Here is a 27,963-nt window from a genome sequence, read left to right as displayed (position 1 = left end):
CAGCGGAGCTCACACAGCTGCACACACAGCAGATCATTGGAGCTCACACTGCATCATCCTTGACATAGAAACACTGGTGGTGCTACATGGACACAGTCAGGCTGGATGCTATGTTTAGTGAACCACTGGCAGGGAGGTCTAGTTCAGCCCTGTTGGCTGCACTTGGAGTCTTTCCAGTGAGTCACTCTGGAAAGTGAGGGAGCCACTAAGGACTGAGAGAATCTAAGTCTTGAATGTGTGGATTTGACTTGTGTATTTACATTTACAGGTGTTTTTTAACTTTCCCAAGCTGCATAACTGCCGGGGATGGAGGGCAATTAGTTCCAAAGCACATGTTCGTGACACATTTGTAAGTGTAAAAACTTAGTAGAAGTGTAATTTTGTTCCTGGGCAAATGTCTGGTTCCTTGCTGTTCTCCTTCTTCTCAAGAAACTCCATCTCCTTGTAGGAAATACAGGTGCAGTTGCATTTTAATGAAGACATGATCTAGCTACTGTTTTGTCTTCCATAGATTAAAGAAATGTTTTGTTTTCAGAACCAGGAATGTATGTATTTTTTCACTTTTCCAGGCTATTCCTTTACAACTGGAAATATATCTCTTAATTTTAAAGATTTTATTTTTTTTCTTGGTTTGTAAAGCACTTTGAGCTTCTATTTGTATGAAAGGTGCTCTATAAATAAAGTTGTTTTATTTTTATTATTATTATTATTATTGAGAAATAAAGCTGACCTATTCACCCCAGTTGTGTCTCTGCTGTCGAGCAGGTTAGGCTCTTCCAGCAAGTTTGAACTGTGACTTATTCCAAGTGATTCCACATGACTGCCTAAGTGCTGCCTTCAGCAGCTGTATCACCCTGCAGCTCACACCTGTCAGCCCACTGAAGCTCAGCAGGTGTGAGCCTGGTCAGTACCTGGATGGGAGACCTCCTGGGAAAAACTAAGGCTGCTGCTGGAAGAGGTGTTAGTGGGGCCAGCTGGGGGCGCTTACCCTGCTGTCAATGTGGATCCTAATGCCCCAGTATAGTGACGGGGACACTATACTGTAAAAAAGGTGCTGCCATTCGAATGAGATGTAAAACTGAAGTCATAACTCTCCACAGTCATCAGAAATCCCAGAGCGTTTCTCGAAAAGAGTAGGGGTGTTAACCACAGTGTCCTGCCCAAATTTCCCATTGGCCCTTACCAGTCATGGCCTCCTAATAATCCCTATGTATGAACTGGCTTCATCACTCTGCTCTCCTCCCCACTGAGAGCTGACTGGAGTGAACGTACTGGTGTACTGCACGCTGCTCTGTCCAGCGCATGCTGTGTAGAGGTGTAAAGTGTTAAAAGGCTCAATAAAAAAAGGTGGCGACCCCCCAGCCCCCACGTGGGTACATGGACCATACCAGTGAACTGGGGTGATTAGCAGTTTGTTGGCTGTTTGTATGACTTTTTTAAAGTCTGCCTGGATTTAAAGAATCAGTTTTAAAATATCGCAATTTCTAAGTCTGCCTGGAATAACCTAGTCCCCCTTAAGGCACCCAGTCCAAAGCTGAAAAAGTGTAGAGGATGGTGGAAAATAAACCTCAGAGCTGGATGAACCTCTCAGCAGGGGCGCAGGAAATGGTTACAGGGCAGAAGGGTGGTTTGCATGGAAGGAGAGAGGAGTGACGCAGCTCCAGCCCCTGTTGATGGAAGGGGTGTGTGGGGGGGTTTGGAGTGACTGATTGAATCTGTGCTCCAAGAAGGAGGAGCTCACGCATGCTGTGATGGTGTGCTCAGATGCAGCCGGGTGAGATGCCGGCTTCATCAAGGCAAGCTTTGCATGCAAACTGTTTGGAGCACAGCTCAGGCAAGCCGTCGGCAACACCCTCCTTGGTGGAAGTGGCTGGAGTGTTCTTGGAAGCTGCTGGCCAGGGTGCAGGGAACATCTCTTAGTGCTAGAGCAGGCTGACGTCGACACAAAGCTTAAGGCTGAAGGCGCTGCTGGTCCCATCATCCTGCCCAGCTCATAACGATGTGCTCTGTTCAGCTCTGCTTCAGACAAGAGGTGTTGTTAATCACCTTGGCCAAGAGACCTCTCAGTATTCACGCAAAACAGTTAAATATTTTGTTCTGAGAGGCACGTTTCTTAAAGGAACAGGGCCATGAAATAAACCCTGGCATTCCACAAAAGAGCAGAGGGTTCAGCCCTGGCTTCCTGGCTGAACTTCAGTCTGGGATCTTGCAGAATACCTGAAGCTCAGCCGTGAATCAAGTTTCCAGGGAATGCACGTGCAAACAGAGAGGAGACGCATTTAGTCTTGAAGGCAGGAGAAAGTGGTACCTGGAACAAAGAGCAAATTAGCCGTGTGGCTGGAAAGGACTTGTTGGACTTTACAGAACAGTGGAGGAGGAGGAGGAAACTGCTTAACTACAGCAATCAAGGAAAGTAGGATAGAAAAAAGTAGAACAAAGCCACAGTCCCAGTCGTTGCAGAGGGGAGAGGTGGCTCTGTGGCTAAGGATCTGCGCTGCAGAGGAATCCTTCTCCCTTGGGCCCCTGAGCAAGGCCCTTAATCTCAACTGCTCCAGGGGTGCCTTATAAATGGCTGACCTGCCAGCTTCTCTCCATGTCTGTGTGTTTCATGGAGAGTGAGCTGAGGTATGTGAAAAGACAAATTCCTAATACAAGAAATTGTATATGACTAATAAAGTGATCTTATCTTATTGAGTTAATACGTTTTGGTTATAAACAATCAAGACAACAAGTGATGTCTTTTTCAAGCACACTGGGAACAGATTTCCACTAGCATCTCATAAAAATACATTCTAAGTGAATTAGAGGCACATAGGGACTTCCAGCACTTATGTGTGCAGCTCATTAGATGCTGCAGACATTCAGTACTGGCACCCCTGGGTTTAGCTCTGATTGGAAGCAGTACACACACTGCAGTGCTTCAGTTTTGTTGTGTGATACAGCACAGCAGGAGGCATCTCATACAAGAGAAACAAAAAGCGTACAGGAGAAGTACACAAAGCGTTGTGGACTTCAGGGCTCAGGCCTTTTCATGACATTAGCGCCTGTGGTCTGGGCTCTTCAGCATGGCTGCACCCATCTACACCAACGCAGCCGTGACCAGCAGAGAATCCTCTGGGTCTTTGTTGTGCTCCCATTGCAGCAATAACAGCTCTGGATCAAAGGCTGAGAGTCCTCCCTGGAAAGATCCTTCCAAGACCTGTGCTGTCGTCTGCCCAGGGGCACGTGCTTGTGCCTGCAGCAAGGCCAGGGGCGCCCCAGTCACATCTCCCCACCGAGCTGCTCACAGACCAGCCACGACCCGCCAGCAGCTCATCCTACCCTGGGATCGGACAGGGGATCATAATCCAGTCTCAGTCTGGTCGCGCTGAGACACCAGTAGGCAGAGAGGCGTTCCTATGAACCAGGAGCACCAGCCTGGACTTCAGCCCATTTCCCACAGAAGAGTTCAGACGGATTGGCATGTTCCTTTTTAAAGAATGAACCGTTCTTCTGGAATCCAGTTGTATCTCTGAGCATCTCAGGAACCACAGCGTGCAGGTCAGACCATGAGTATGTCATGATGTCTTTTCCTCTGAGCTTAGATATTAGTGCAGACACAGCTGACTTTTACCTTTATATATCTCAGTAGCCCAGCAATATTTTCTGACCCTAATAGCAGTGCTTATCTGCTCTGAACTATTGTTCTCCTTAATTAAGTTGGTACGCTGCCTATTATGACTGTGATTAACCCACTTCTCAGAGTGCTCTGCAGTCTCCAGACACCCCACCGACTTGCTGAGGTCCGATCTCCTCTGGAGGCTCACTGTGCCACACCTAACAACAGGTAAGGCCTGTGAAAGGGATGAACTGCGGGGATCAGAGGACAAAGAGCAGCACTTTAGAATCCTGCCTCTCCTGCTATAGAGGTGACAGACAGAACCTGGGTTTTATTACCTCTGAAACACACTGCGTGCTTCAGCAAGGGACCTCACTTCACTGGGCCTGGATTTCCAGTGCAGTCGAGGAGACACAGTGAGTGTGTGCCCCCTAGTGGCTCAGATGTATCACAGCAATCCCCAGAGCACTCCTTGCCCTAGCGCCAACATGACAATTGGATTTCATGTAGGTCACCAGCTGGCCTTGTAAGAGCTGGACCCGGTGAAACAGGACAGGTTTTGCAAAACTGAAATAAATCAATGAGCAAACTGAGTGTTAGTTCTTTGCCAGACAGTGCAATCATTTTCTTAATTACCATTAGGTAGCACTAAAATACAACATTCGCACGTGAAGTGGCAATAGAAATAGAAGATATCCTGAATGTGATGGGGTTTTTTCCCTCTGTTTTAATTCCTTCACTAATATTGGCAGTTATCCACATTATGAATTAGTCCCATGCTGAAAAGGAAAGCAAAAGAGACACAAAAGTCTCGTGTCTCTGATCTTTTCCTTTCAGCATGGAATAAACCTTTAGTTACCCACCTGAACTTAGTGAATGTGTCATCAACTTCTGTTAAATGAAATCTATTACCCTATTTTGCCCAAATTCTCCTCCTCCTCCAAACCCTAAAAAAGCACAGCCAGAACGTGATGGCAACCATGCCCAACGTGCTGTTTTGCTTTGACAGCTATATTGCGGTGTGCTTATTATTATGCAACAGCAAAAAAATCAAATTCATAAACTTTACCGTACAGTCTGAAAGGACTCGTCACTTCGTTCACATGACCTGTGACATAATAACATCTGAAGCAACCCAGGCCAGCAGTATTCATCAGCCCAGCTTCCTGTGACCCCTGCGGCCCAGTCAGTGCAGCCTGCACCAGCTGCTTCGGAAATGGAGTTTGATTTGAACTACTGGATCATGTTCAGAGGCTTTCTAGATCCCCCTAGCAGAAGCACCTGTCTCTAACTCAGAAGTCCTGGAGCACTGTAAGCTTCATCTGAAGTCTGGGCAGTGTGAGCCCAGTGAGCCACAATGATTCTGCAGGTCAAATTCAGGTTTGAAAACCTGCGATCTTAGCATTATGAGTCTACAAACGTCCCTGACGACAGGTGAAGGAGTGAGAAAAAAGCTGAAATGAAAGTCATGCACACCAATGGCAGCAAGACCATAGCCTGGTTGTCACATGACACCATTTCCTGAGGTGCCAATGGGGCATATTCAGGATCTCTGAATCTCTGCCCCAGCTCTCGGAGAGAGGAGCTGACGTTCCGGATCACTGTCCCATAGTGGGGCAGAGGGGCAGATGATCCAGATCTCCAGCCCAGCGCTGGGGCAGAGGGGCTGTTGATGCAGATCTCCAGCCCAGCGCTGGGGCAGAGGGGCTGTTGATGCAGATCTCCAGCCCAGCGCTGGGGCAGAGGGGCTGTTGATTCAGATCTCCAGCCCAGCGCTGGGGCAGAGGGGCAGATGATCCAGATCTCCAGCCCAGCGCTGGGGCAGAGGGGCAGATGATCCAGATCTCCAGCCCAGCGCTGGGGCAGAGGGGCAGATGATCCAGATCTCCAGCCCAGCGCTGGGGCAGAGGGACAGATGATCCAGATCTCCAGCCCAGCGCTGCGGTAGAGGGGCTGTTGATCCAGATCTCTAGCCCAGCACTGGGGCAGAGGGGCTGTTGATCCAGATCTCTATGGGGTGTTAACATAAGACACTTAAGAGTCATTGAGACAATCTGTAGGATGGGACTGAAGAAGAGGTTTATTCACCACCTGGCTAGCTATTAGATGTCCACAATCAGGTGATCACAATATTTTCAGCTGTCCCACGGGGTTGTTCTTTCAGTACCTGACAACTTTCCCAAGACCAGGACACATCGTTGACACGCCCAGTGACACTTCACACTCGCGCCACTTCACCCCGCTGGGTCACGCGTCCCCCTCTGCTCTGCAGCTCTCCTGGAAGAAACACGGGACTGGGAACTGTACAGGGAGACCCCGCGTAAATGCGGGGGCACAGTTATGCGGCATTTATGGTAGCGATGCCTTCATCTGAACACGAAAGCGAGCAGATGAAACCGCATGATTGTTCAAGAATAAAGGAAGCACTGGGCTTTTAAACGAGACACAGCCCGATAGAGCCAGGCTGTCGAGGAAATTCGCTCGCTCTTCAGCGCTTTCCAGGGATTGAGTCCATTCCTGCACTGCCCAGGCAATGTGGAGAGTCTGATTTCCTGGACAAGTTTTACCATTAAGAACAGTGTGGAACTATGGAGTTCGGGAATTCATTTTCGGGGGTATTGTCAAAGGCGATGCTTAACAACGCGATTTAATCTCGTTTTCGCTTTAATTTTTCCGGGGGGTAAATAGAGAACAACGGAAACGAGTTTAACACGACGGGGTTCATGAGAACTAGAGCAATCTTGTCAAGAGGAGATCCATGCTCCCGCCCACCACGAATACTCTCAATACCGCCGTATACTCCAGTATTGGCGGAGATCGTCATCCGATTTTCGACCGTCGCCTGCCGTCTAACTCCTCACGGTGCTGTTAGAAAGATGTGTACTCGATAGCCTATGTGTTGCTACCGTTCTACAACAGAAAGTGATCTATCTGACTCGCCTGCAGAGTCAGTCATGGTATATAAAACCTCTGACCTACGGCCTGACGCTCTGCTTGTGGAGAGAGCCTGGTACAGTAATTCAAGTCCATCAGCAGTGCGGCTTCACCTGCGCGGCGAAATCGCGGAGGCCACAGGTTGGCGTCGAGCGGCGGGCGGCAGCGGTAAGGCATTCATTTATTCTCTCAAACCCCGACGCACTTGTTACTCGGACGGATCGTGCCAGGGGGACATCTCGGAGAAGTGTCAGCAGCTAGAGGACACTGGAGCGAAGCCCGTTCACGGCCCTGGACAGTCCAGCCCCCGGGCGCGAAGGTGATCCTTTGCAGTTTTCTTTTTTAACCGAAGTTCGGAGCAGTCGCTCGGGAAGCGTTAACAGGGTGTCTGACCCAACTGAAACTCTGTCTCCCTCTCCCCGCGTCTCTCTATCTCCCTCTCCCTCTCCCCCCGCGCTCTCCCTCTCCCCCTCGCTATCTCTCTCCCTCTCTCTCTTGACTTGGTGACAGACCTAACAGCCTTTTGTTGCGCTCGCAGCCAATAGAGGCGGAATACGACACGGAGCAGCTGTGATATAAAAAGAGCCCTTTTTAGACTTGCCTGCACACCATTCATTCACACATCTTCACACGGAATTCTTGATGATTTTAATTGTGTCCGGCTCTACAACCAAAACAAACCGATAAATCAGCACTTCTGAACGAGCTAGGGCAGCGAGCGCCGAAGAAACGGCTGGGCGCACCCTGCGGCGCGTTTATTATCATCGTTTCTCATAGTTAAGAGCGTTAATAATCGTTTAGCACTGTTAATTGGAGTATTGGGATTGTTGCTAATTACCGCTAGCTCTGTAGGGACGCGGTAGGGGCTGCAGTCAAGAATACGGACAGAAGTCACTTGTGAGAAACGAAGTGAGGAAGAGCCGGGAGAGAACACGACCTCACGCTGCCCGGCATCATGCCCAAGTCTCACTTTCTTCTGTGTTTGATGGCACTGATTTCGCTGCGACTGTCGGGCAGTGACGAGCCCAGCCTCCCCCTGCGGCCGGCGAGCGAGGTGCCCACGGAAGCCGGGGATCCTTTGGCAGAAGCGGAGGATCCGGGCGCGCAGGAGTGCACGGCGTGCGTGTGGAGGGAGCACAGCAGAGTCCTCAGGCTGGAGACCATCAAGTCCCAGATCCTGAGCAAGCTGCGGCTCAAGCAGGCGCCCAATATCAGCCGGGAGGTAGTCAACCAGCTGCTCCCCAAGGCGCCGCCTCTCCAGCAGCTCCTGGACCATCACGACTTCCAGGGGGACGCTTCGCTACAGGATGAGTTTATGGAGGAGGACGAGTATCACGCCACCACCGAGTCCGTGATCACCATGGCTTCGGAACGTGAGTGTTCGCGGCGAGACCTCTCTCCCAGCAGGTCCCCTCGGGGCGCGTTAGTTATTCCAGTCTTTGCTAGCGGTGCGACTTGCGGCTATTGAAGAAATACCCCCCCCCCCCGCTAACTTTGAGAGAAGCCTGACCAGCAGAGCCGGGCAGGCGGCGGAGTCCCGCACTTGCAGTCTATTGGAGTCTGTTAGCTCTTCCGTTCCCCCCGTGTCAGCTGGGCGCCTGTCAGATTGCGGGCGCGGGATTCGTGAAGGGGACACTCCGCACGCAGAAGTCAGTTTTCCTATGTGTCCCTATTGAAATTTGGGTCGATAAACTGATGTGAACTTGAGAACAAAATGTATTTTTTTTTCTGCCCGGTTCCGCCGTTGTAGTGGAGTCTCCAGGAAGATCCCTTTTTCCTGGGAGTCGGACCCAGGCTGTCCCCACTCTGTGTCTGTCATCTGCACTGTGCGCGTCCGTGTTGCTGGACTCCTCTGGACCAGACGCATCAAACTGCCTTAATTCCCATTTTGACTGTGTAGGAAAATGCCCCCCTCTTTACAGAACAGTGTTCTAGGCTGGTCGTTTTCTGCGTTGCTCGGATTTTGTGTACTTTGGTACGAGCCTTAATTTAATTTGAGCTTTCAATCTCGTCAGTTAATGCACGGAACACAGCCTAGGTACTAAAAAGAACTTTGCCGGCAATCTTCTCTGTCATGTTGTGTTCAGACCCGTCATCGCCGCACACAGACGCGTCTGGTACTGTAGTTGCGCATCTACTGAGAACGGCACAGGCCGTTCATTTTGCGGGCTATAACAGGTGTGCAGGTTGTCCGTTCGCTGCCTCTTCATTTAGCGGCCTTTCTTTTCGTCCCACAAAAGACGACGAGTTTAAAGCAAGCGAGCAGGACACGAAGCCTCCCGCGTCCCCGCGTCCAAACCCACACCAGGAACCGCGGGAGTGCGAACCAGTTTCGCTCGTTTTCGGATACGCGTCGCGGTTGGGCAAATTCGCGTTTGAACCCCCTCCTCTCTCCCATATGCGGCTTGTTTAAATTGTTTGACAGACCGAGAGCGATCATTTGACGCCCCTTCAAGCGGGCCGTCCGTATCGGCTACGCCGAGAAAGCCTAATCCTAACGACAATGTAAATGAAACCTAATTACATCAAGCGCAACAGATGAAGAAACGTCCAGGGTTAGGGGTCTCGCAGAGACGGGCCATACTGCAAGTTTTAGAAACCTTACTACAGTCAACAGCTGCGCTATGGTACTCCTTTATAAGCGAGCTCTAACGGGGTCTCCCGCTGCTCCGCGCAGCGAGGACAAGTGTGTTCAAATACCCGCTATTGTTAGCTGTCGCTGCGGCGCTCTGCTGCGCTGGCCTTTTTCAAATGAGAACTTTATAGGCAGAGCTCGCTTTTTTTTTTCACTGGAGATAGCAGGGCTGAGAAAGTTGGATTCGAGGGAGTGTGTGACCTTTCCGCGGAGAATCGCTGAGGTTCGACGAGATTTACACACGTAATGTATTCTGCACAAGGCTACCCAAAAGCCGGGTTAACTAATCCTTTGCAAAAGCGAACAAGGGTAGGTTTGTGTTGCACATAACTAACTTCTACAGTGATTGTCACACAGGCCACGTTGTGCTGATGCGGAGCGCATAATAGACTCCGTATATATTTCTTCCACACAATTTCTTTAGAATTCGCACTTTTACCGTCACAATAGCAACGCTGAGGGTTCTGCAAGAGGCGATTAGCGACAACGGGAGCACGTGAACTGGAAGAACGAAAATATTTTATTAGAATTACTTTCGAGTTTTCCTCCGTTGTCATGCCACCGCCTCAGTAATTTTGTATTCTGAAAGTCGGTTTTGCATTTTAAAAATCCTAAATCAATGACGGAACTGTACTGGGTTTACGCACGGTCAATGTAGTATACATTTATTTACTGCTACAGCTCAGCCAGCAGAGAAGGACGCTGTATTGTACACAATAAACTAACGTCATAGAGCACCATTAAATCGGCTATTAGTTAACAGTAATAATAACGATAAGAACAGAAAAAATAAAAACCGGGGTTCAAATCATACAATCTAACGCGCCTTTTGCTGAACAATGTCGTTTTTAACTTCATATAAACCTGCAAGGGATTAATTTTTAATCCCGAAATAATTAACCATTTCTGTCTGCTTGTGGGTGAAAATTACGGATGATGTCCAGTGGTGAGAACCGTGTCCTCTCTTTTTCACTAGAAGATTTCACATTCATTCCTTCTCATTTTCCTTCTGCACTTTTTAGTTGGCAGAGGACTCAAAGGTTGTTGTTCTTGTAATCAAAGAGAAGGTACGAATCGGATTGCGTTTTGTCTTGGCTGTAACCTTCACTCCCCGTTTCCCCACGTTCTCCTCTGCCTGCTGAACCGTGACGAGGGACAACATCGCTGAGGACAGTTGGGGTTACAATTACCTGTTAACTGGCGGGTCACAGTCTCTGACCATCATTTCGCTTCGTCAGGAAAACCGCCCAGAAATGGGACCTGCAGCTTTAAAGATTTTTGATTCGGATTCGCATGAGCAAGTCGTACCCGCTGCCTTAGAAAATCGGTATAATTCAAGTACAATTAGATTACGGAACCAGTTCAAATGCATTCTGATCTCATTCTGCAGGCACACACTTAGCAGGGCTTGAATTGTCTGGTGGCCTGCCCCTCACTGCTGGCTCTGGAGATCCTCCCTCCCCCCCTTGGTTTTTCCAGGTTTTCATTCCACCTGAACATTTAATGACTTAATTGATTCAATTATCGACTTAACTGGCTTACATTTGCGCTGGTTCTAGGCCTGGAACAGATGAGGTTTACAGGGGAACTTTGGAACGGATGCTAAAATCCAAGTCCAGGGAGCCTCAGCTCTAATGCTTCCTCGATCCTGATGTCGTTTCCTCACCTAAGACATGATAAATTCTAAATATCACACGCGATGCCTCCTCCTGCCCATCTCCCCCTCCTCTTCCACAGGGGGGTCCCAGCCTCTCGTCCGGTGCACAGGGAGGGTCAGCCCTCAGCCAAGCAGGCAAAGCCCGATATACTGTGACTAAGACTCTCAGTAAACCTTCAATGCGCTTAATTCTTAATTCTGGGGTGTGGTTCTTCCTGGTGAATTGAGAATTGGAAGTTCCATGCAGGCGCTGGGGTGACTCACGTGTCTCCCCCACTCGCATGAGATCAAGGTCTTTTCGGTCTTCCCCTGAGGTCAGCCCAGTCTTCAGGGTGTAGTGAAGCCATAAGGGTGGGGCTCAGCTTGGGCAGTCTCGGCCCGGCTTCGACTGTGTCGTTGCTCGCTGTCGGGAAAAGAACAAAGCTGCTAGTCTGAACCTGAATGCCTGCTTGGCCCTCTGTTCAGGCTCGTCTAACTGCTGCTTAAACCACCATGAGAGCTCCACTGGCCCACTGGGCGTAAGTCTGGACTTTTGGCTCGTCTTCGGAGTTGTTGGTAATTTCGTTACCTTGTCGTGCTTTAAAGAAAGCTGGTTTCTCTGCACAGGGATTCCCTAATTGCACAGCTCGTGGGCAGCAGTCCAGCAGGTCTCCTTAAATCAGCTGGGACTTCAGCCCTGTGTAAGAGGGTCAGCTGCTCCAATTAAGCTTGAACTGAAAGCGCTCCACCCTCTTCCTGAAGACTGGTGGTGTTTATTCATTGTGGCCTTTAAACTCCCTATACTGTGGCATTCAGGCAGTTCCTGTGAGCAGGACCCAGCAGATACTAAGTGCTGCAATTAATGTTCTCTGCTCATAAAGTGTTGTTTTTATTTGCTTCAGCAGCCCATGATAGCATTGAAGTTCTATCTTACGAAGAGTGTGTTCTACATACTGTCCAGCCTCTGTCATGTGGTGTAAGAGTGTCTCCCATTTGTTAGGTATGTACAGCTGTGTCTGTCTATTAAGTTATTAGGTTGTGTTCTACAAGTTAATGTGTATGGTTGAGCTCTTCTGGTACAGCTGTGTCTTCTGTATGTCAAAACGCACAGCTGTGCCTGTCCATTATGGTCATAGGGTGTCCTCCAATCAGTCCTATGTGCAGTGAAACCTGTCTTGTCTGCTGAAAGAGTGTCTTCTCTGGGCTGATCTGTGCATCTGTGCCTGTCCGTTACAGCAGCAGGGCCATTCTAATGCCAAGTTCATCATTGCTGTCACTTCTCAGTCCAACAGGTGCCACAATTGCAAAGACTAGGGACAGTGCTTGAGCTGCACGTGAAGATACACAGCTAGGGTGTATTGTGGTCTGAAATCAGTCATGGGTGTCTTCAGCTCACCTGCAGCCACTGATCTTCGAGATGAGCAGGTCTTTACCTGGCACAGGTATTCCATAGTTTATTTCCCCATCCTGTAGTCCCCCACAACAGCCTAGACATCTGGTTCTGCCTACAAATGAGGTATCGTAGTCTCTGTGCTGATTTACAATGTACAGAGTGCACTCACCAGTGCGTTCAGCAGAAATGTAAGATGTGTGCTTGTTTTACATGCAGAGCACAGCGAGCAGATTGCAGCACGAATCGTCAGGGGCGAGAACGATCACATATCCAACGTGACAGGTGTGGCCACACGAGCAATCTGAGGACGTCTGTAAGAATCCTAACAAACAGGCCTAGTGAGGTGATCACAAGTGTCTTCCACTTGAGGTCTTCCCTGGGCCTCTGCTGTCAGATTCTGCAGGCCTGGGCTTACCAGGTATCTCAACCTCTCTTTAAAGGGGAACTGCAATGCTATTTGTATATTTAATCAGCATTCATGAGGGCATTGCTAACCACAATAAAAGTAAAGTGTGCACGGTAACTTGTAAAAATAGACACAATTTCCAGGTATGTGCAGCACCGTGTTCTGCGATTCAGAATGAGGCAACGAAACATCTAGTGATGTGTGCAGCCCTATGGCATTGTCAACAAGTAGGCTTGTGAATACATCTCTTGTACTCCGATAGAGATATTGCTCTCAGCTTCGGGACTTTGACTTTTTCTTGTAAATGGAACTTACTTGTTAAGGTCGTGTTAGAAACTCGTCTGCTGGACAACCTGTACTTATTTGCTTATACATCTCATTACATTAGTCATTACAGTGACTAGTGAGCAGGAAGGGCAGTGAGGTCATGGGCACTCTCGCCCTCGCCCATGGGTTTTCGACAACATGGAGAATTACAGTACTTTCACACAATTCACCCTTTTGTGCTTAATTTGAAATTTGTAAAAGTTTTCTACACCACCAATGAATTTATTTTGTTACTGAGATGTAATAACCAGTCTAGGGAATTGGGACTGCAGTTCCCCTGTAATTGGCGATGAATAGGAGCAGTAAAATAGGTATTGTGCTGGTTGCAATGCAGTAGCACGAAGGAGATGTCTCTCAGCACCCTGAGTTGCTTGATCTGAGGCTGGACAGGACTGTGGCTGTGCAGTCTGGAACCCTCCTCCTTGTTCCTGAGCTGTACAGACTGAACAGACATCAAGCCCACAGTGCCACAGGGTACTCCAAAAGACAGATAGTGACATTACTATAACACTTCTCGGATAAAGAATGATTTGTTATGATACGCTTAGCTTTCTGAGGGATAAGCAAGGCCAAAGATCCTGATCACCTATCTAATTAAAAAGAGTATTTATTATAATAAAAGAGCACAAAATCTGTGAGATCTGTATCTTACATTGATACAGCTGACCAGTGTATAAAATCAATGGGAGTGAGGGAGCCAACAGTTCTCAGCAGCACAACAGTGTCCTGTCTGGGACATGAACTCACAAGCCTTCAGGTATACGCCCAGAGTCATCACCCCTGCTTGCCAGCTAGTTTATCACTGTGTGTGATGAAACTTCACAAGCTGGTCCTCTTCCAGCCACTCACTGTTTTTTTGGCCTTTTCCAATCCATCTCCGATTGTACCAATGTAACGAGAACCTGCGGTTTCAGCCATTCAGAGCGGTTCAGTGATGCTGAAGCCACATGTCCCATCTGACGTCTTGCCAGACCCATTTGGAATGGCCTCCTATCGAGCGGACATATGTGCATGAAACTTGAATGATACCTGGCGCCTAAGAAGCGCCTGTACTGAGCTCCCTAAGGCCCTCATCTGCGGAGGAAACCCATGTGGCTTAATATCACAGAGCACTTCCTGTCCGCGTGTGCGTCAGCAGAGAGGAGGACAGCCAGGGACTGCATGTGGCCTTCTGTCGCTCCTGAGCCTTTTAGCACCAGTTCCAGAGGAGCAGCAGTACTCTGGCTGTGTGGTAAACTCAGGACAGGGAGCCCCGGAGGAATCGCACCTCTGCTCTGGACTGAAGCACAGATCTCCTGGTGTAAATTCAGGAGCACTTAGTATCATGCTTGCTCTGCCTACTGCACCCTCCTCTAATACAGTGTCACGTCACGATGGGCAGAAGCAATATGCTTCTGGTATTGCCGGTTTGACATGTCTGGAAATATCAAAAGGGTTTTTGTAGTTTAAAGAACCAGTAACAAGAATGATTAAGTACCAAAACCATTCAAATCCAGTTCTTTGTCAGTTTAAAATCTTGTTTTCTAGGCTGTTTTCTTATATCAAAAACAGAGAATTTAGAATAGGCAGGTGTTCTCCATAGAAGAACAGTTTGTTTTAATTGTGTTTCCTAATTATATTGTCCTATTAGAAAACAATTTCAGCTTGATTCAAGACATACAGGCTGAAGACCTCACTGTATCTGCAGTACTAAAGTACAGCTGTGTAGCACTACTGAAGTTTTTCACTTGATTCTGTTTATCATCTCACAGATATATTATAAACATGAAGGAACTGCATTGTATTAGTTAATTTACATTGTGAATAAGTGTTGGATATAACTTCATAAACTCCCAAGTCAAAATCAAAATTCATTATTCAGTTTGTCTGCTATAATCTCTGTTCTGCCTGGGCACACCATCCTCTAATACACCCTCCTCTGATACACCTCCTCTAATACACCCTCCTCTAATACACCTCCCCTAATACACCCTCCTCTAATACACCTCCCCTAATACACCCTCCTCTAATACACCCTCCTCTAATACACCTCCTCTAATACACCCTCCTCTAATACACCCTCCTCTAATACACCCTCCTCTAATACACCTCCTCTAATACACCCTCCTCTAATACACCCTCCTCTAATACACCCTCCTCTAATACACCTCCCCTAATACACCCTCCTCTAATACACCCTCCTCTAATACACCTCCTCTAATACACCCTCCTCTAATACACCTCCTCTAATACACCTCCTCTAATACACCCTCCTCTAATACACCCTCCTCTAATACACCTCCTCTAATACACCTCCTCTAATACACCCTCCTCTAATACACCTCCTCTAATACACCTCCCCTAATACACCCTCCTCTAATACACCCTCCTCTAATACACCCTCCTCTAATACACCTCCTCTAATACACCCTCCTCTAATACACCCTCCTCTAATACACCCTCCTCTTATACACCTCCTCTCATACTCCTCCTCTAATACACCTCCTCTAATACACCCTCCTCTAATACACCCTCCTCTAATACACCTCCCCTAATACACCCTCCTCTTATACACCTCCTCTAATACACCTCCCCTAATACACCCTCCTCTGATACACCTCCTCTGATACACCTCCTCTAATACACCTCCTCTAATAAACTTCCTCTAATACACTTCCTCTAATACACCTCCTCTAATACACCCTCCTCTTATATACCTCCTGTTATATACCAATTCTTATACGTCCTCCTCTAATAAACCTCCTCTAATACACCTCCTCTTTTTCACCCTCCTCTCATTCACTCTCTTCTAATACACCTCCTCTAATACACCTCCTCTGATACACCTCCTCTAATACACCCTCCTCTAATACACCTCCTCTAATACACCTCCTCTAATACACCCTCCTCTAATACACCTCCTCTAATACACCTCCTCTAATACACCCTCCTCTAATACACCCTCCTCTAATACACCTCCTCTAATACACCCTCCTCTAATACACCCTCCTCTAATACACCTCCCCTAATACACCCTCCTCTGATACACCTCCTCTAATACACCCTCTCTTATACACCTCCTCTAATACACCCTCCTCTGATACACCACCTCTAATACACCCTCCTCTAATACACCTCCTCTAATACACCTCCTCTAATACACCTCCCCTAATACACCCTCCTCTAATACACCTCCCCTAATACACCCTCTAATACACCTCCTCTAATACACCCTCCTCTGATACACCTCCTCTAATACACCTCCTCTTATACACCTCCTCTAATACACCCTCCTCTTATACACCTCCTCTCATACTCCTCCTCTAATACACCTCCTCTTATACACCTCCTCTAATACACCTCCTCTAATACACCTCCTCTAATACACCTCCTCTGATACACCCTCCTCTAATACACCTCCTCTAATACACCCTCCTCTAATACACCCTCCTCTAATACACCCTCCTCTAATACACCTCCTCTAATACACCCTCCTCTAATACACCCTCCTCTAATACACCTCCCCTAATACACCCTCCTCTAATACACCTCCTCTAATACACCCTCCTCTGATACACCTCCTCTAATACACCTCCTCTAATACACTTCCCCTAATACACCCTCCTCTAATACACCCTCCTCTTATACACCTCCTCTCATACTCCTCCTCTAATACACCTCCTCTTATACACCTCCTCTTATACACCTCCTCTTATACACCTCCTCTCATACTCCTCCTCTCATACACCTCCTCTTATACACCTCCTCTTATACACCTCCTCTAATACACCTCCTCTAATACACCCTCCTCTAATACACCTCCCCTAATACACCTCCCCTAATACACCTCCTCTGATACACCCTCCTCTAATACACCTCCCCTAATACACCCTCCTCTTATACACCTCCTCTAATACACCTCCTCTAATACACCCTCCTCTGATACACCCTCCTCTGATACACCTCCTCTAATACACCCTCCTCTAATACACCTCCTCTAATACACCTCCTCTAATACACCCTCCTCTAATACACCTCCTCTAATACACCCTCCTCTAATACACCCTCCTCTAATACACCTCCTCTAATACACCTCCTCTGATACACCTCCTCTAATACACCCTCCTCTAATACACCTCCTCTAATACACCCTCCTCTAATACACCCTCCTCTAATACACCTCCTCTAATACACCCTCCTCTAATACACCTCCTCTAATACACCTCCTCTAATACACCCTCCTCTAATACACCTCCTCTAATACACCTCCTCTAATACACCTCCTCTAATACACCTCCTCTGATACACCTCCTCTAATACACCCTCCTCTAATACACCTCCCCTAATACACCCTCCTCTAATACACCTCCTCTGATACACCTCCTCTAATACACCTCCTCTGATACACCTCCTCTAATACACCCTCCTCTAATACACCCTCCTCTAATACACCTCCTCTAATACACCCTCCTCTAATACACCCTCCTCTAATACACCTCCTCTAATACACCTCCTCTAATACACCTCCTCTGATACACCTCCTCTGATACACCTCCTCTAATACACCTCCTCTAATACACCCTCCTCTAATACACCCTCCTCTAATACACCCTCATTTAATACACCTCCCCTAATACACCCTCCTCTTATACACCTTCTCTAATACACCTGTATAAATGGAGGTATATAAGAGGAGGGTGTATTAGAGGAGGTGTATAACATGAGGGTGTATAAGAGGAGGTGTAAAAGAGGAGGGTGTGTAGGTGGAGGTGTATTAGAATAGGTGCATCAGAGGACGATGTATTAGATGAGGGTGTATAAGAGATGGTGTATTAGAAGAGCTGTATTAGAGAAGGTATATTAAAGGTGGGTGTGTTAGAGGAGGTGTATTAGAAGTGTATAACAGGAGGTGTATTAGTGGAGAGTTTATTAGAGGAGGTGTATTAGAGGAGGTGTGTATTTAATTCAATTCAATTTATGTTTATATAGTGCCTTTCACAATACACCTCCTCTTATATGCCCCCCTCTTATAAACCTGTATTCTGTATTCACAAAATATATGGTTACTTACATTGTTAAGCGCCTTAGGGCAACCTTGTTGTGAAAGGCGCTATATAAAAATACATTGAATTGAATTGAACATACACATCCTCTTATACACCCTCCTCTTATACACCTCCTCTCATACTCCTCCTCTAATACACCTCCTCTAATACACCCTCCTCTAATACACCCTCCTCTCCTACTCCTCCTCTCATACTCTTCCTTTAATACACCTCCTCTAATACACCTCCTCTAATACACCTCCTCTAATACACCTCCCCTAATACACCCTCCTCTTATTCACCTCTTCTCATACACCAGCTCTAATTCACTCTCCTCTAATACACCTCCTCTAATAAATTTAATCAATTTCCCTTTGGGATCAATAAAGTCTTATCTAATACACCTCCTCTTGTACTCCTCCTCTGATACACCTCCTTCAATACACCTCCTCTTTTTCCTCTCCTCTAATTCACTCTCCTCTAATACACTCCCACTTATACACCCTCCTCTAATACACTTCCTCTAATACACTCTCCTCTTTTACACCTCCTCTTATACTCCTCCTCTAACACACTCTCCTCTATGACACTCTCCTCTTATACACCTCCTCTTACACACCTCCTGTTATACACTGACAGGAGACACTGCAGAGCACACTGCAAGCTGGCAGCCCCCGGCAAGTCCCAGTGGGTGCCCTTGAGGGTTGTGGCAAAGTGAGAAAACCTTGATGCCAGATGAGTAATGCTGTACTGCAGGCCTCCGATGGCACCTGCCTCAGTCCCATAACTGCATTTTTTTAAAGCAGCTTCTTCACATAGTATGTGGCATGACTATTATTTTCAAGTCCCCCCTTTCCACGAGTTCTGTACAGTCCGGCTACTTGTGCCTCTGCAGAAGAACCTGTGAGTCACTGAACACCCCTGAGCAGGGTCCTTCTGGCAGCTGGCTGGATGGGTTTGGACTGGTGGCCTCCACGAGTATATTGGGGGTGTACTGGAAAAGGCTCAGCTGTCGTCAGGGGCCGAGGTGCAGGAAGAGCAGCTCCTCAGCTGTTTCCCGGTGGAAAACAAGAGATCGGTGGGCCACAGCTGAAGGTGTACACCTGGCTGTGTTGTCTGCCAGTGGTCTGGGAGCTCTGAACACTGGTGTGCAATGGGAACAGAGCAATCTGAGTGGCTGATTCTCACTATCCAGGCATTCCCAAAGTCCCCTTGATACCAAAAAGAGCGTCCCCCTTGTGCTAGGAGTTAGGACGTCCATGAGAGCCGGGAGAGTGACGCCACTGCAACGGACTCTTTCAGATCCTTGGTGTCCCGCTACACTGGCCCAGCTGGGGGAAGAGAGTTTGTCAGGTCACGTGGGCACGTCTACCTGCTCTCAGATAGGAGAAGCTGGGGCTTCTGCATGGCAGCCTGCTCACGTGCCCTGTGGAGCCAGCTTCCTGTGCAGACAGCGGCAGAAGGCTGACAGAGGGGCCGCAGCGAGCGTTTCATCACAGTGAAGCATGCAGGAGCTTAACGTACTGCTGCTGCGAAATCAGGAATCGAGGTGGACAAGGAGGGAAGGAGGGACTGAATCTCTGTGCCGTCCTTTCCTCCAGGTGCATGGTTGTCGCTCTTGGGCCTCTCCGTGTTTGTGCGCACTGCTCCACTAGAGTAAATAAATTATACAGTTATTACTTTTTTTTAATTGTATAATGTTAGTATGCCCAAAGGGGTTTGGCAGCCAGTTGACCTTGGACCCTTAGAGGTTTTTTTGCTCCTTGCTAAGGAGTTTCTGGTTCCCCTCCTCCGTTGTCTTCTGATCTTTTCTGTTCTGTCTTCACAACAGGTATGGTCACTTTGTTAAGCGCCTTGGGGCAACCTTGTTGGGAAAGGCGCTATATATAAAAATAAATGGAATTGAATAGAAGGGGGAGAGGCTGAACAAGGACCCCCATGCCCGTGTGAATCAGTTAAGCTCCCTCCTGGCCCTCCAGCTCGGTCACAGTCCCATTCAGCGCTGGCTGTTGAGTGGTGGCCTGGCCCCGATGTGCAGCTCCATACTTCTGGAAGCAGTCTTGCGTAGACTCGTGATCTCGTCAGTGGGGGTGTGACGGGTGACTTGGCAGGTAGAGGTTGTTTTTTTCCAGTGGGCTCCCCGTTCACCCTCCGTTAGGCTCGTCTAGTGTCTGCTGGCCTCACGCTGAAGGTTATTCACAACCGCATGCAATACTAGGTGGCGTTCTTGGGCTGATCTGTAGCTCTTCCACTTCGATGGAAACCGTTCAGGTACAGAATGAGTGACTTTCTGCTTGGCTCATGTGAGAATCATGGACCTTCTGCAAAAACACTGCAGGGTGACAATGGAGACAGAGGTGCATCGTCACTGGGAGCTGCAGGAGGGCTGCACAAAGAAGTGTAAAGAAGAAGAAAATACCAATCAACATATATATGTTATAGACTTGTGCTGAAAGCCTTGAAGCCTGTTATTTACAATAGCCTCTCTGTGATCTGAAAAAACAATTTTAACTCCTAGCACTGAACTGTCATTTCTGGAGGTCTTTATTTTTACGTATTGCCACCTCACTTAACCAGGAACGCCCCCTGAGAGTCGAGCATGACCAGCCTGGAGGCCAGAGAGGTGGGGACAGTCTACACTGGGCCTGCTACTGGTGGGGAAAGTTCTGGGTCCTGGCTTTGGCACCGAGCCTCGTGTGGAAGGTCTTATGGTATCTGCAATATCTAGTATGTAGATAGGGCCTCTGTTTCACATCTCACCTCTCACAGCACAGAGCCCCCTGTTGCCAAACCATGGCATTGACTCCCGACCCCAGTATTTTGGGTCAGAGGGAAGACAGCCGCAAGCTGGTGTGCTGAGGGAGGGAGTCGGTGCCTGACTGCAGGGGTGTTGCTCTTTGCCTTCTGTGACGCTGCAGAGCTCTTACAGGTGGTGTGGGTTCTCACTGGCCCGTGCATGCTCAGGGTGAAGGGGGTATTGGGTAATCTGCCGCCCCCTCAGCTGAGCCCCGAGCCTGGGTGCTTGGTCCTCAGCCCCTCCTCATGAAAATGCACCAGTAACCCCAGGACCTCGCCACACTGGAGTTACTGGGGGTACCAGCAGGGGCTGGTCCTGTTCGCACCTTGTGGGCTTACAGTACATGACATAAGGAGCCTCCCTTAAAGATCAGTGTGTACACCAGTGTGTGGCTCCAGCAACATCTCCTCTTTACCCAGTCTGCGGTGTCTGTTGACCTCCGTTGGCCTGCGCGCGCGGCGCCGAGATCAGGTGCTGCTTCTCGGCTCTCCCTGGAGCGTTACGTCCTTTCATTTCTCTGTGCAGCAGGAATCTTTCTCCACAAAAGCTGCTGTTCACATGGCTCCTGAGGGGTCCCTCCGAGTCAAGTGTTTCAGTGTGTGCGGCTGGGTGCTGGCGAGGTGACGACCCCACGGGGCCCTCATTCGTCACCTGTCTGCCTGCCTCATCAGTGTCCTTCCTCTGCGGCCAGGCCCCGTACATTCCAGAGCGCTTGCCAGTAATTTGTAATTTCCTCCCAAATTTCACTAATTTGACAGCTTCGGGGAATTGCACCGTTTTTGTGCCAACACCTGCAGCTATAAGCATCTGTCCAGGATGCTTTCCACGTTAGCCCCAGTCCAAATGGCTCTGTTAGGAACGCTGTTCAATGAAGACTTCAACGAGGCCTGATGGGCCGGTCACATTCTTCTAGACTTTCATTAGTTCCCCCTCACACACACGGTTTGAAGGCTTGTAATATCCCTACGATAGTCTGGTCACACTTTATTCAGTTACAGAGAAGCTGTACACACAGTCAGTGGGCACCCTGTCCCCCAGCACTCAATCAGGCAAGCTGGGATTGAAGAGAGAGAAAAGGAGGCACATGAGATGGGCCGTAGATCTTTTTATAGAAGTTGCAATTTGGCAAATTGTGTATGAAATTGTGTTCTCTGTATTGTTATGATTGGGATCTGTGTCACAGCCAGTTTAGCAACGAGATGCTCCAGCTGCATCTGTGTCACTTTTTGATGGTAAATCGGTCATGGGCTCAAACCCTAAACGGAGCGGAGCTTGGGAATTGGTCTGGGGCTTAGCCTTGTGCAGACGTGTGTGTATGTGTGTGTGTTTCTGGGAGTCACTGGCACAGCTTGGGCACAGCACGTCTCTACTCTTTGAGTTTATTCCACCGCCACGGAGATGCATTTATGGGGAGACTCTTCAAAACCTAGAAAGTGACCCAAAGCGTAGCTTTGAGCTCTGAGAAGAAGATATCCAATCCTCTGTCCTCCTTCTGTGGTTGAACATTTCAAGTAAAGGTTCTGTTCTACCCTGTGAGCCCGTCTGTAGCCTGGACTGCACCCCCCCCACCTCGGACCTTTCTGCCAATACCCCCAGCGTAGAGCCGGGTCAGAGAGCTCGGCTGGCTCCAGTCCAGCAGCACTCAATGATGCAGTGTGTTTCCCAGTGCCATAACATTCCACGCCCAGCGTCTCCCGAAATTCCCAACAGCGTTACATCTGCGGAGAGGGGGAGAGGGGTTAAATGGGTTCAAATAAGCAACTAATGAGTTCAATTTAGTCATTAAGAGCTCAGGTGGGATGAAAACCAGAAGACACCGCGACCTCGGAGGACAGGAGTCACACACCCCTGTCTTGGCCCATGTGTGGAAAGAGCGGGGCGTTGCGCCCAGGCCCGCGCGGGCCGTGTGTCCGGGGGGCACCCCTGCCCCCGGGGGTCAGCACGCGAGGGCTGGGGGCAGTTCCCACAGGCGGGCGATTCCAGCTGCTTCTCCGAGCCAGAAACCAAGCCAGTGTTTGGAGTTTGCAAACAGTCACATCTGGAGACAAGCATTAGTGTCAGAGGGTAACTTCCCCTGTGTATATCTGCCCCCGGGCTGCCCGGGGCTGAAGGTAAAGCTACCCCAGGCAAGACTGCAGATGGTTCATAATCTTGTGAGTTCGCTATCTACCTATGTGTGACTATAATACCTTACAAAATCGTAAAACATCCTTGGCTGCCCATGCTAGGAAATCTTTGTGAATTTATTCCAGTGCATGTGGGCAGGACCGCGAGGTGCCTGCTGCGATTGTGCCCAGTGCCTGTGGTGCTGATTGGCTGTTCTGCTCCACGTTTGTGTTGAATAAAGAAGCAGTTGGTCTGGGTCTGTAAAGCAGAGGCGGACGAGTAAGAGAGGCTCAGGAATGCTGTTGGGAGCAGCAGCCCCTGATATTCATCCTGGGCTTTCCAGCATGAGGTGGAAACTGTGCCATAATGTCTAGAGCACTCACACCAGTTTGGGCATTTTCATTCATGTGCAAAGAGAAAGGCAGTCTGGATGCGGCCAGTGAAAACGTGCAACAAAGGTGTCTGCGGATTTGGTTGGAAGTTAACAGTGGAGCCCCTGACCTAAGATACCAACTGAGGCTCCTCTCTGCCTCTCAGCTCTCTCACACACATTCTCAGGGGCTCCATCTGCTAGAAGAGTCAGTCAGGCTCTCCATACGGCATCACACGCAGGAAGTGGAACTGTCCATGGAACACAATGGATTTTTACAAATACAACCGCGCATCATAAACTGGAAAAATACCAACACAGAGGTCACACAGGAAAAAAGAGGTATACCAGGGTCATCTGCATCTGCATCATATAATTATTGCAGCTGAACAGTAAAACAGAAGAGGGCGTGGATACCCATTCAGGCAAAGCTGTTGTGCAGTAAACCACAGCTGGGTCTAGCTCTGTTTTTAAAGTACAGCCTGCCAGTTGTAGACCATTAAGGGGAGAAAAGGCAGAAACTGAACACATTTCTCACCCTGCAGGTAAAGGAATCCCATCTGGATGTGTAGAGGTGTTTTGTCTGCTAGAAGGTCTCTTTTCCAGATTGTGTTCAGATCAATGCATGGTTGTTGTGCAAACACACGTTAAGGAGGGAAGTTAAGGACAGAGTGTTACCTGACCGAGTTTTAAGGAGAGACACTGAACAGACATTCCATGATTCAGTACAGTGCTCCTACCAGTCCGGTCTGCTGAAGTGCCCACTCTTTTGCCCTTGTGGTGCTCACTGGGATGGCACTGAACCCCGCCAACCACGCAGCGTTTATGGTTGAGCGCTGTCCTGAGGAGTTCGTACCAGTGGCTGCGGATGGTGACATCCAGTCGCTGTTTCATGGCTGGAAGTAAACTTGGACTCTTTATGAGATGGTGGCACCAATCTTCTCTTCGATCCGCGAAGGAGGAAGAAATAACAGATCCCCCCCCAACACGCACACTCTAAAAAAATCCCTCATTCAGCCAAGGGTCACAGGGTTCACAGCAATGTGATATATTGGGCGAAGAGCCAATTAACCTCACCAGCTCTCTTTCTTTGGCACAAAAAGAGGCCCGGTAGTAGATTAAACAGCACTACCCCCCCACCTTCCACCCCCTCCCTCAGAAAAAACAGAAAACACAAGTCTTTTATAGTGTTGACCCTATAAAAGGGTCATTTCCTGAAAGTGCAGGAACCATAAACATTAAGAGGAGAGGTCTTTAAAAGAGAGCAGGGTCCCACTTTCTTAAGAACAGCGGCTCGTATTTATGGAGCATTGATGAGTATGTGAGGTTTTTATATATTTATTTATTTTTGTCAAAGGGACGCTCCTTTGATTGCTCTCTCCCCTCCCTTTCTTGTTTTTGTTTTTGGCCCAGAAAAAGAAACTTGTACAAATTGTTAAAAGCCGGCCAGGAAATTAAAAAGGGGAAAAGCGCTCGGGCTTCAGAAAAAAAAAGCACAACACACTGCCAATTTTAGGGCTAATAAAATTTCAAAGGGACCAAAGTCCATTAATGCCCTGGACAAGATTTTACCAGTGGCTTCTGGAATCTCACTCCCTCCACCTCTCAAGTGCCTCACTGCCCATTCCCACGGTCCAGCACGCTCCTCCGGGAAGCACTGTCACTTCCCGGGACAGAGGTATTCCCTCTCCTGTGGGGTGTGCCGTTAGGATTAGGAACAGCTGGCAAACTGGGAAGAAGACAGGGACACAGGGCGGCTCGGTGGCAGAGTTCTGTGGGCTGAGCGGCACCGTGCCGCTCCTGGGACCTGAGAACGGAAGAGCGCGGGACAGAGGAGAGATCCCACATGCGCTTCCTGGATATCTGACTCTAACTTCCAGGCCTGTGAACCTTCCCTGCCTAGGCGCTGCGGCTGCCGGGAGCAACGTGCTGGAGGTGCCACAGGGGAGTCCATCGCGCTTCGGAGAAGGCCGAGAGGCCGCCCTGCCCTGCGCCGGTCAGCAGCATCCCATCATCCGGGCACTTAGAGCACTCCCGGCCTCCTGTGTCCGAGCCGTAAGGCCAGCTGACACTAGCGGAAGCCCACAGTGCCCAGTCACTGGACTGCAGGCCTTCCCTACAGAGACTGCAGGCAAAGCCTACAAGGTCCTGACTTTTCAAAATGAGACACTCTGTGTGTTCACAGGACTGTAAAGTGTATTCTGCTACTTCTTGGCAGTGCTGTATTAACATGTTCTCATTGTGTAGCACCTGCTTGTAGCCTGTCAGCAGTGCCTGGGGGGTTATTGTAATCACCTTCCATAGTATTAGTGGAAAGACAGAAAAACTGATCTCCAAAAAAGCCACTTGCATCCAAGGACAAAAGGTGTTTTGACAATTATTTTGAAGAGTCAGTGGTGGGTTACCAATAATGCAGTGTAATACTTCTTTAGATGTTACCACAGCTGTTGGACTTACATACCTCCAATAATTAACATCCTGACAACTTTTTTGTAAAGTGAAAGGTCAAAGTCTGCTTCTCGCTGTTGTCACGATTCCTTCCCTCACGCGGTGTGTTTTTGTTACGGGGGTGGGGGTGTCGTGCTCCTCTGGTGTGCCCTCTGACCTTCGGCCCCTTCTGGAAGAACAATTTAAAAGGAGAATTGCTCACAATTTTCTGGGATGTATGACGTCCCGTGCTGGGCTGCTCCTGTGTTTCCAGTCCTGGAGCTTGGGCAGTAAGAATCAGTTTAAACACCTGTTGCCTTTCTTTTAATCATCTGTCTGGAGCAGACTGAAATACTATTCATATACCATAGAAAATATTTGTTTTGAAGCCTTTCATACTAGTTTGTTGGGCTGTGTGGTTGTAACGGGCATGAAGGCTTGAGGTAATCTCATTGTTGTGGACCACTGTGCTGTCGGTCAGCTGAAAATGTTTGGAGCACTTCAGAGAATTTCAGGTTTGCTGTTGAGCAGGGGGAATGGCTGCAGTCAGGCAAACGAGGGGGTGGACTGGGCTGCGCTGCCATTCTGAAGGGCTGCCCCAGGAGCAGATTGTAAGGGAAGCAGGTCATTGTTGCGTCCTTATTTGAGGGGCCTGGCTCATGCTTTGGAAGTGTCTCAGTCTGCTGTTTCAGGGGGAAACAGGTTTCCAGAAGGTGCCTGTACAGACTCTTCCATGCTGCATGTCAGATCCTGCCTGTGGCTCTCTAAAGGTGCCAGCTGTTCACACAGCAATTCCAAGTCAAGAAGCCGTTCTGTGCGTCCTTGGCCATCAGTCTAAGGTTTTTTAAGAAATATGAAATACGAACATCTCATTCTGCCTCCCAGGTCCAGACAGAGGATTCTGTCAGTAATCACCCATCATTATCCCTGCTTGTACAAACTGATTAATTATTTAATAAGAATTACAACAATAACAGTGTTGCTATTAATAAACCTTCATTTAACCAGCTAAGCCAGCTCAGAACATACTGTCATTTACAACTGCAACATTACAGGGGACCAAAATTTACTGTCGTCCACTTTTCTGGAGGAGGTTTTGTTAAACAGCATTACATTAAGTTCTCCTCAGCACCATAGTGCAGGTGCCTAGGCGGAGCGTAGGTTGAGTCTGATGATGCCAGATACACCTGGAGCTGGGGAGTGTGAGCTGGCCAGGTGCCCCTTGAGCTGAGGAGTGTGAGCTGGCCAGGTGCCTCTGGAGCTGGGGAGTGTGAGCTGGCCAGGTGCCTCTGGAGCTGGGGAGTGTGAGCTGGCCAGGTGCCCCTGGAGCTGGGAAGTGTGGGCTGGCCAGGTGCCCCTGGAGCTGAGGAGTGTGAACTGGCCAGATACCCGTGGACGTGGGGAGTGTGAGCTGGCCAGATACACCTGGAACTGGCAAGTGAGAGCTGGCCAGATACACTTGGAGCTGGGAAATGTGAGCTGGCCCGGTGCCCCTGGAGTTTGGGACTGTGAGCTGGCCACCTGGAACTGGCAAGTGTGAGCTGGCCAGATACACCTGGAGCTGGGAAGTGTGGGCTGGCCATGTGCCCCTGGAATTTGGGACTGTGAGCTGGCCAGATACACCTGGAGCTGGGGAGTGTGAGCTGGCCAGATACACCTGGAGTTTGGGACTGTGAGCTGGCCAGATACACCTGGAGCTGGGGAGTGTGGCCTGGCAAGGTGCCGCTGGAGCTGGGGAGTGTGAGCTGGCCAGATACACCTGGAGTTTGGGACTGTGAGCTGGCCAGATACACCTGGAGCTGGGGAGTGTGGCCTGGCAAGGTGCCCCTGGAGCTGGGGAGTGTGAGCTGGCCAGGTGCCCAGCTCGTTGTTTCTCAGTGAGTGCAGAATGAGCGCAGAGGGAGCATGCTGGAGGAACATGTTTAGGGCTGAGGCTTCTTCTTGACTTTGTGGCTGATCTGGCACACGTGACTGCAGAGCACCAAGGCATACTCCAGCATCTGAAAAAAATGCCACAGCCAGGCAGCAGCCCTGAGCTCTCAGTCCTTGCAGGGATCAGCACTGTAGAGCCCCTCTGATCTGGGAGCGTCAGTCTGTTGTGCACTCTCGCCCTAACTGTTGGCTTAGTGTGGCTATCGGCTTTCTAAAGAGAAGGTTATTTTAGGTTTCTTATGCATGGAGTGCAGCAGGGAAAGCACTTCTATTCTTGAACATGCTCTGGTGATGGTTAAAAATGGAGACACTACGCGATCGGTTTCTAACCACAGTGCATAACAGGTGTTTGCCAGCGTGAGAAGGCTGTTCTGCCGC

At 48.9% G+C, this 27,963-nt stretch overlaps 1 protein-coding gene across 1 annotated transcript in view; it reads left to right on the top strand.

Moving 5' to 3' along the window:
* Positions 1–7,089: 7,089 nt before the first annotated feature.
* Positions 7,090–27,963, top strand: part of gdf11 (growth differentiation factor 11) — a 43,650-nt gene continuing 22,776 nt past the window's right edge. The window contains exon 1 of the mRNA XM_006629215.3: positions 7,090–7,905. Coding sequence (XP_006629278.1) covers positions 7,488–7,905 — 418 coding nt within the window. The 5' untranslated portion in view covers positions 7,090–7,487. The remainder of the gene's footprint in view (positions 7,906–27,963) is intronic.

This window comes from Lepisosteus oculatus, chromosome 1 (assembly GCF_040954835.1).
Source record: "Lepisosteus oculatus isolate fLepOcu1 chromosome 1, fLepOcu1.hap2, whole genome shotgun sequence".
NCBI classification, from domain to species: domain Eukaryota; kingdom Metazoa; phylum Chordata; class Actinopteri; order Semionotiformes; family Lepisosteidae; genus Lepisosteus; species Lepisosteus oculatus.
Note: the sequence above shows the minus strand (reverse complement) of the source record. Positions and strands in the feature narration are given on the sequence as shown.